The 10,043-nt window shown below is 40.8% G+C and overlaps 2 protein-coding genes across 2 annotated transcripts in view; both read right to left on the bottom strand.

Annotated features, from left to right (window-relative positions):
- LOC115115415 (up-regulator of cell proliferation-like) overlaps positions 1-10,043 on the bottom strand; it is a 492,735-nt gene that overhangs the window by 268,035 nt on the left and 214,657 nt on the right. The gene's annotated exons all lie outside the window — the stretch shown is intronic.
- The window catches only part of LOC115128011 (neuronal acetylcholine receptor subunit alpha-3-like), a 41,500-nt gene that overhangs the window by 9,247 nt on the left and 22,210 nt on the right, over positions 1-10,043 (bottom strand). The window contains exons 3-4 of the mRNA XM_065003586.1: positions 9,153-9,197; positions 2,269-2,378 (exon numbers count right to left, since the gene is read on the bottom strand). Of these exons, the coding sequence (XP_064859658.1) occupies positions 2,269-2,378; positions 9,153-9,197 (155 nt within the window). The remainder of the gene's footprint in view (positions 1-2,268; positions 2,379-9,152; positions 9,198-10,043) is intronic.

Below are 10,043 nucleotides of genomic sequence, written 5' to 3'. Positions count from 1 at the left end.
CAGACAAAACACAGTTACACATGGAGTAAACAAGTCAATAACACAGTAGAAAAAAAAGAAAGAGTCTATATACATTGTGTGCAAAGGGCATGAGGAGGTAGGCGAATAACTACAATTTAGCAGATTAACACTGGAGTGATACATGATCAGATTATCATGTACTGGTAGAGATATTGGTGTGCAAAACAGAAGAAAAGTAAATAAATAAAAACAGTATGGGGATGAGATAGGTACATTGGGTGGGCTATTTACCGATGGGCTAGCTGCAGCGATCGGTTAGCTGCTCAGATAGCAGATGTTTAAAGTTGGTGAGGGAGATAAATGTCTCCAACTTCAGCGATTTTTGCAATTCGTTCCAGTCACAGGCAGCAGAGAACTGGAAGGAAAGGCGGCCAAATGAGGTGTTGGCTTTAGGGAGGATCAGTGAGATACACCTGCTGGAGCGCGTGCTACGGGTGGGTGTTGCCATCATGACCAGTGAACTGAGATAAGGCGGAGCTTTACATAGCATGGACTTGTAGAGGACCTGGAGCCAGTGGGTCTGGCGCCGAATATGTAGCGAGGGCCAGCCGACTAGAGCATACAGGTCGCAGTGGTGGGTGGTATAATGTGCTTTAGTAACAAAACGGATGGCACTGTGATAAACTGCATCCAGTTTGCTGAGTAGAGTATTGGAAGCTATTTTGTAGATGACATCGCCGAAGTCGAGGAGCGGTAGGATAGTCAGTTTTACTAGGGTAAGTTTGGCGGCGTGAGTGAAGGAGGCTTTGTTGCGAAATAGAAAACCGACTCTAGATTTGATTTTAGATTGGAGATGTTTGATATGAGTCTGGAATGAGAGTTTACAGTCTAGCCAGACACCTAGGTACTTATAGATGTCCACATATTCTAGGTCGGAACCATCCAGGGTGCTGATGCTAGTCGGGCGTGTGGGTGCAGGCAGCGAACGGTTGAAAAGCATGCATTTGGTTTTACTAAGGTTTAAGAGCAGTTGGAGGCCACGGAAGGAGTGTTGTATGGCATTGAAGCTCGTTTGGAGGTTAGATAGCACAGTCTCCAAGGAAGGGCCAGAGGTATACAGAATGGTGTCGTCTGCGTAGAGGTGGATCAGGGGTCCGCCCGCAGCAAGAGCAACATCATTGATATATACAGAGAAAAGAGTCGGCCCGAGAATTGAACCCTGTGGCACCCCCATAGAGACTGGGGAAGGTGAGAGGTTCAGAAAGAAAGAAACAAGGGAAGTGAGGAGGATATTGTTGTTACACTATGAGAAGAGCTTTCCTTTGTGATAAGGGCATTTTAATGTTATTGTTTTGCATTGTATATTGGAATAAAAGCAAAATAAAATGATATGGATATGAAATTAATCTAAAATTAAATCCATAGAAAATGGAAATAGTTTGTATAAATGTTTTTAAAATCTCTCTTCACAAACAGTTCAGCACCTACTTTAGTACTTGGTCCTGTGTATCTCAGTTGATAAGAGCAACACCAAGTTTGTCAGTTCAATATCCACATTGATCTCATACACATACTAAAAATGACTGCTCTCACAGAAAAAAATATCTGCTAAGTGACATGGCAAAATCACTTGTTATAAAACACTAAGTCACGACTCATTTGTTATAGAGTACTATGTCAGGTTGTTATAGAGCACTATGTCATGTTGTTATAGAGCACTATGTCAGGTTGTTATAGAGTACAATGTCAGGTTGTTATAGAGTACAATGTCAGGTTGTTATAGAGCACTATGTCATGTTGTTATAGAGTACTATGTCAGGTTGTTATAGAGTACTATGTCAGGTTGTTATAGAGTACTGTCATGTTGTTATAGAGTACAATGTCAGGTTGTTAGAGAGCACTATGTCAGGTTGTTATAGAGCACTATGTCAGGTTGTTATAGAGTACAATGTCAGGTTGTTATAGAGCACTATGTCAGGTTGTTATAGAGTACTATGCCAGGTTGTTAGAGAGCACTATGTCAGGTTGTTATACAGCACTATGCCAGGTTGTTAGAGAGCACTATGTCAGGTTTTTATAGAGCAATATGTCAGGTTGTTATAGAGCACTATGTCATGTTGTTATAGAGTACTATGTCAGGTTGTTATAGAGTAAAATGTCAGGTTGTTATAGAGCACTATGTCATGTTGTTATAGAGTACTATGTCAGGTTGTTATAGAGCACTATGTCATGTTGTTATAGAGTACAATGTCAGGTTGTTATAGAGCACTATGTCAGGTTGTTATAGAGCACTATGTCTGGACTCACTTGTTATAAAGCACTATGTCAGGTCTCCAGATCTTGTTGGATGGAACTCTGATGAACTCAATCCCATCAAACTCTACTGGGGCCCAGCTTAGCTTGTAGTCGTTCCAGATCTGAAACACAAACACAGCATGAATGAGTCTATGTGTGTGTGTTAGGGAGTCACCTTAATTAAAGAAGAAAGGAAGATAGCAAGATACACACGCACAAATATGCACACACACACACAGCCTTGATTACTTTATCAAACACACCCCCTCATGGATTTTTCCGAATGATCTTGAACTGAAACTTAATTTCTTCCTTTAACCCCCTAGAGTCTATTGATGCACCGGTGCATCAATATAAATATTAGCTTTATAAAAGGTCTTCATCAAAATCTGTCGGTTTAAGCAAGAGATATCCTTCTGATATATATATATATTAGAGATAGAGATATCGTCCTGATATAGACATTAGAGATATCGTTCTGATATAGATAGAGATATCCTTCTGATATAGATATTAGAGATATCATTCTGATATATAGATATTAGAGATTTCCTTCTGATATAGATATTAGAGATATCGTTCTGATATAGACATTAGAGATATCGTTCTGATATAGATAGAGATATCGTTCTGATATAGATATTAGAAATATCCTTCTGATATACATTTAACATTTAAGTCATTTAGCAGGCGCTCTTATCCAGAGCGACTTACAAATTGGTGCATTCACCTTATGACATCCAGTGGAACAGTAGTGCATCTAAATCTTTTAAGGGGGGTGAGAGGGATTACTTTATCCTATCCTAGGTATTCCTTAAAGAGGTGGGGTTTCAGGTGTCTCCGGAAGGTGGTGATTGACTCCGCTGTCCTGGCGTCGTGAGGGAGTTTGTTCCACCATTGGGGGGCCAGAGCAAGGAACAGTTTTGACTGGGCTGAGCGGGAACTGTACTTCCTCAGTGGTAGAGAGGCGAGCAGGCCAGAGGTGGATGAACGCAGTGCCCTTGTTTGGGTGTAGGGCCTGATCAGAGCCTGGAGGTACTGAGGTGCCGTTCCCCTCACAGCTCCGTAGGCAAGCACCATGGTCTTGTAGCGGATGCGAGCTTCAACTGGAAGCCAGTGGAGAGAGCGGAGGAGCGGGGTGACGTGAGAGAATATTAGATATTAGAGACATCCTTCTGATAGAGATATTCGAGATATCCTTCTGATATAGATATTAGAGACATCTGATAGAGATATTAGAGATATCCTTCTAATATAGATATTAGAGATATCATTCTGATATAGATATTAGAGATATCCTTCTGATATAGATATTAGAGATATCCTTCTGATATAGATATTAGAGACATTCTTCTGATAGAGATATTAGAGATATCCTTCTGATAGAGATATTAGAGATATCCTTCTGATAGAGATATTAGAGATATCCTTCTGATAGAGATATTAGAGATATCCTTCTGATAGAGATATTAGAGATATCCTTCTGATAGAGATATTAGAGACATTCTTCTGATAGAGATATTAGAGATATCCTTCTGATAGAGATAGAGATTTTAGAGATATCCTTCTGATAGAGATATTAGAGATATCCTTCTGATATAGATATTAGAGACATTCTTCTGATAGAGATATTAGAGATATCCTTCTGATAGAGATATTCGAGACATCCTTTTGATAGAGATATTAGAGAGATCCTTCTGATAGAGATAGCGATATTAGAGATATCCTTCTGATAGAGACATCCTTCTGATATAGATATTAGAGATATCCTTCTGATATAGATATTAGAGATATCCTTCTGATATAGATATTAGAGATATCCTTCTGATAGAGATATTAGAGATATCCTTCTGATAGAGATATTAGAGATATCCTTCTGATAGAGATATTAGGGATATCCTTCTGATAGAGATATTAGAGATGTCCTTCTGATAGAGATATTAGAGATATCCTTCTGATAGAGACATCCTTCTGATATAGATATTAGAGACATCCTTCTGATATAGATATTAGAGATATCCTTCTGATATAGATATTAGAGATATCCTTCTGATATAGATATTAGAGATATCCTTCTGATAGAGATATTAGAGATATCCTTCTGATAGAGATATTAGAGATATCCTTCTGATATAGATATTAGAGACATCCTTCTGATAGAGATATTAGAGATATCCTTCTGATAGAGATATTAGAGATATCCTTCTGATAGAGATATTAGAGATATCCTTCTGATAGAGATATTAGGGATATCCTTCTGATAGAGATATTCGAGATATTTGTCTTTTTGCATTTCTTTTTGCACCTCTTTAAGGAATACCTAGGATAGGATAAAGTAATCCCTCTCACCCCCCCCCCTTAAAAGATTTAGATGCACTACTGTTCCACTGGATGTCATAAGGTGAATGCACCAATTTGTAAGTCGCTCTGGATAAGAGCGTCTGCTAAATGACTTAAATGTAAATGTAATGTAAATGGATCTGCCGATGCTGCACTGCAGAGCTAGAGCGGTTTGTCAGACCATGAGACATCCCAAAAGTCAGTCTTCTCACGAAGACGTCTGTAGCTTTCGAACGGTTTGACCTACAATCAATGAGTCTCTATGAAAGTCTCTATGGAAATAGACTCATTAACACAATGATATCCTCCGTTTTGGTCTAATGTCACGTCTCCTGAAGGTTACCTGTTCCCCAAAAAAGGTTAAATATGTGTGCAAAATAATATATATATATATATATAAACATTTCCTGAGCGTTCTTATATCTCCTAGATTTAGGAAAGATACTTCAAAACCTTGTTTCTATAAGGATATATTTGTTGACTGTCTTTAAAAAATAAATCTGAATGTGTTATTCAACGTGTTTCTATAGACTTTAGTAATAAAAGACAAATTCAATACTTTATCAAATATATATTTTATATACCTAAAAAGGTCCTAAAATTCCAAATCAAAAACTGAAATGATTCGTAGTATGACCGTCTTAAAACAATTCCATGTGTTAGCTTACATTGGGCTTCCCAGACTTTTAAGAATTTAAATAAAGTGTAGCCTACTGAATATTATTCAATCACCATGAATGCCTTTGATTGGCTCTTCAATCAAATAACTACAGGTCTTACGGTAAAAAATGTTCTTCAAAGCAGCTTGCCTGATAACACACACACACACCACACACACACACACACACACACACACACACACACACACACACACACACACACACACACACACACACACACACACACACACACACAATTGATTATCTTATTAACATGTGGAAGTAAGTAGCTGTAATAATGGGGGGCATATTTCATTTCCTGTTTCATGCTACGTTTGCCTTCCCATTTGTTACCTATGAGAGCGCTAAAGTTTGTCAGCCATGTAGCGTCATGCTAGGCTAGCTTTCCCATTTGTTACCTATGAGAGCGCTAAAGTTTGTCAGCCATGTAGCGTCATGCTAGGCTAGCTTTCCCATTTGGTTCCTATGAGAGCGCTAACGTTTGTCAGCCATGTAGCGTCATGCTAGGCTAGCTTTCCCATTTGTTACCTATGAGAGCGCTAAAGTTTGTCAGCCATGTAGTGTCATGCTAGGCTAGCTTTCCCATTTGGTTCCTATGAGAGCGCTAACATTTGTCAGACATGTAGCTTCATGCTAGGCTAGCTTTCCATTTGGTTCCTATGAGAGCGCTAACATTTGTCAGACATGTAGCTTCATGCTAGGCTAGCTTTCCCATTTGGTTCCTATGAGAGCGCTAACATTTGTCAGACATATAGCTTCATGCTAGGCTAGCTTTCCCATTTGGTTCCTATGAGAGCGCTAACATTTGTCAGACATGTAGCCTCATGCTAGGCTAGCTTTCCAAATTTGGTTCCTATGAGAGCGCTGAGGTTTGTTAGTCAAGTCACGATCTGAAAAGGGATTGTGTTAATATGATGGATCTTTGAATACTAAACAAGCTTCTAAGCTTCAATTACTAAAGTCACAGCTGCTATTGCAAAGATAAGCCACAAATGACATGTGAATCAATGTTTCTTAAAATCTTTAGTCGTCAGGCACCATGTTAGTTTGCCTTTCTCTTTCACCTCATAATATTAACATGAAAGAGACAGAACTCATTTCACATATCTACATTACATATTTATTTTAAATGAGTCCTGAGTAAATAATTGTGTACAAAATATTAAGAACACCTTCCTAATACTGAGTTGTCCTCAGAAAAGCCTCAATTCATCTGGGCATGGACTCTACAAAATGTTGAAAGCGTTCCACAGGGATGCTGGCCCATGTTGACCCCAACGCTTCCCACAGCTGTGTCAAGTTGGCTGGATGTCCTTTGGGTGGTGGACCATTCTTGATACACCCAGTAAATTGTTGAGTGTGAAAAATACAGCGGAGTTGTAGTTCTTGACTCAAACCGGTGCGCCTGGCACCTACTACCATACCCCATTCACACACTTAAATCTGTTGTCTTACCCATTCACCCTCTGAATGGCACACACACAATCCATGTCTCAATTGTCTCGAGGCTTAAAAGTCCTTCTTTAACCCGTCTCCTCCCCTTCATCTACACTGATTGAAGTAGATTTAACAAGTGACATCAATAAGGGGTCATCGCTTTCATCTGGATTCACCTGGTCCATCTGTCATGGAGAGAGCAGGTGTTCCTAATGTTTTGTACCCTCAGGGTATGTCTGATAGAGAGTTAAATATTGAAATGATGCCCGAATTGCAAACATACAAAATTTGCCATTTTGGACAGGTATACACAGTTTAAAGTGTTGACGTGTGTACTGAAGTACTGGGAGTGTATGTTACTGTCTGTAAGCATGCATGTTAACTCTAACATGCATGCTTGACTGATCAGAGAGAGAGAGAGAGAGAGAGAGAGAGAGAGAGAGAGAGAGAGAGAGAGAGAGAGAGAGAGAGAGAGAGATCTTTATATTATAGTGTTTCGGCCAGTACCGGTATACTCAAGGTTAGGATGGGTATATCACCCAGAGACAGATGGAAAGAGCTAGAGAAGGGAGAGAAGCTCTCTAGAGGTCAGTAGGTCATGTAGTTCCAGAGAAGTCACCTAGCTATCTAGAGGTCAGTAGTTCCAGAGACGTCACCTAGCTCTCTAGAGGTCAGTAGTTCCAGAGAAGTCACCTAGCTCTCTAAAGGTCAGTAGTTCATGTAGTTCCAGAGAAGTCACCTAGCTCTCTAGAGGTCAGTAGGTCATGTAGTTCCAGAGAAGTCACCTAGCTCTCTAGAGGTCAGTAGGTCATGTAGTTCCAGAGAAGTCACCTAGCTATCTAGAGGTCAGTAGGTCATGTAGTTCCAGAGAAGTCACCTAGCTCTCTAGAGGTCAGTAGGTCATGTAGTTCCAGAGAAGTCACCTGGCTATCTAGAGGTCAGTAGTTCTAGAGAAGTCACCTAGCTCTCTAGAGGTCAGTAGGTCATGTAGTTCCAGAGAAGTCACCTAGCTCTCTAGAGGTCAGTAGTTCATGTAGTTCCAGAGAAGTCACCTAGCTATCTAGAGGTCAGTAGTTCATGTAGTTCCAGAGAAGTCACCTAGCTCTCTAGAGGTCAGTAGTTCTAGAGAAGTCACCTAGCTCTCTAGAGGTCAGTAGGTCATGTAGTTCCAGAGAAGTCACCTAGCTCTCTAGAGGTCAGTAGTTCATGTAGTTCTAGAGAAGTCACCTGGCTATCTAGAGGTCAGTAGTTCCAGAGAAGTCACCTAGCTATCTAGAGGTCAGTAGTTCCAGAGAAGTCACCTAGCTCTCTAGAGGTCAGTAGTTCATGTAGTTCCAGAGAAGTCACCTGGCTATCTAGAGGTCAGTAGTTCTAGAGAAGTCACCTAGCTCTCTAGAGGTCAGTAGTTCATGTAGTTCCAGAGAAGTCACCTAGCTCTCTAGAGGTCAGTAGTTCATGTAGTTCCAGAGAAGTCACCTAGCTCTCTAGAGGTCAGTAGTTCATGTAGTTCCAGAGAAGTCACCTGGCTATCTAGAGGTCAGTAGTTCATGTAGTTCCAGAGAAGTCACCTAGCTCTCTAGAGGTCAGTAGTTCATGTAGTTCCAGAGAAGTCACCTAGCTCTCTAGAGGTCAGTAGTTCATGTAGTTCCAGAGAAGTCACCTAGCTCTCTAGAGGTCAGTAGTTCATGTAGTTCCAGAGAAGTCACCTAGCTCTCTAGAGGTCAGTAGGTCATGTAGTTCCAGAGAAGTCACCTGGCTATCTAGAGGTCAGTAGTTCCAGAGAAGTCACCTAGCTCTCTAGAGGTCAGTAGGTCACGTAGTTCCAGAGAAGTCACCTGGCTATCTAGAGGTCAGTAGTTCTAGAGAAGTCACCTAGCTCTCTAGAGGTCAGTAGTAAATGTAGTTCCAGAGAAGTCACCTGGCTATCTAGAGGTCAGTAGTTCATGTAGTTCCAGAGAAGTCACCTGGCTATCTAGAGGTCAGTAGTTCATGTAGTTCCAGAGAAGTCACCTGGCTATCTAGAGGTCAGTAGTTCATGTAGTTCCAGAGAAGTCACCTGGCTCTCTAGAGGTCAGTAGTTCATGACAGCGGGCCATAGATCCTCCAGAGGCTCTGTTCAGTGTAGCATGGCCACAGTGAAGCATATTGATTAAGGACTGGATGAATGTCTCTACACAGAGGGACACACAATCTCAAAGGCACACACACACACACACACACACACACGCATGAACGCAGGCACGTACACACAGAGTGGAAGCAAGGGTCCTACATTCATATTGATGTTTGACATGAACAAAATCAGACGGCTCCCTCCCCTCCCTGCCTCACCCCATCCCTGCCTCACCCCATCCCCTAGTAGACCTCTGAGGGAACATATTAGTCATCAATAAGATCATTGTTGTGTGTGTGTGTGTGTGTGTGTGTGTGTGTGTTTACGTGTCTCAGCCACAGATTTGTCTCCATGATCTGATTCACTTCATCCTACAGACAAGAAACAGATCATAGGTCAGCCTACGGCAGTGTGTGTGTGTGTGTTTGTGCAATGACTGTGTGTGTATTATTCCTGTTTGTGCCATACACAGCCACCGCAGTCAGATAACCAGTCAAAACAGCGGGAGTATTCTTATTAAATGTCACCTCTAACAACTGAAAAACTCAGCTGCGTCCCTACTCCCTACATCGAGCACTTCATAACTACCTACTCCCTACATAGTGCACTACTTAACTACCTATTCCCTACATAGAGCACTTCATAACTACCTACTCCCTATATAGTGCACTACTTATCTACGTATTCCCACATAGAGCACTTCATAACTACCTATTCCCTACATAGAGCACTACTTAACTACCTATTCCCTACATAGAGCACTACTTAACTACCTATTCCCTATATAGTGCACTACTTAACTAAATATTCCATATATAAGGGTAGAATTAGAATTGTAACTGGGGTAGAATTAGAACTGTAACTGGGGTAGAATTAGAACTGTAACTGGGGTAGAATTAGAACTGTAACTGGGGTAGAATTAGAACTGTAACTGGGGTAGAATTAGAACTGTAACTGGTGTAGAATTAGAATTGTAACTGGGGTAGAATTAGAACTGTAACTGGGGTAGAATTAGAATTGTAACTGGGGTAGATTTAGAATTGTAACTGGGGTAGAATTAGAACTGTAACTGGGGTAGAATTAGAACTGTAACTGGGGTAGAATTAGAACTGTAACTGGGGTAGAATTAGAATTGTAACTGGGGTAGAATTAGAATGGATTTGAGCCCCTATCTCTTATCCTTTCCCTCCCATTCTTAAGGCTTGGTTTGACTGACA

Source organism: Oncorhynchus nerka, linkage group LG18, assembly GCF_034236695.1.
Source record: "Oncorhynchus nerka isolate Pitt River linkage group LG18, Oner_Uvic_2.0, whole genome shotgun sequence".
In the NCBI taxonomy this organism is placed as follows: domain Eukaryota; kingdom Metazoa; phylum Chordata; class Actinopteri; order Salmoniformes; family Salmonidae; genus Oncorhynchus; species Oncorhynchus nerka.
Note: the sequence above shows the minus strand (reverse complement) of the source record. Positions and strands in the feature narration are given on the sequence as shown.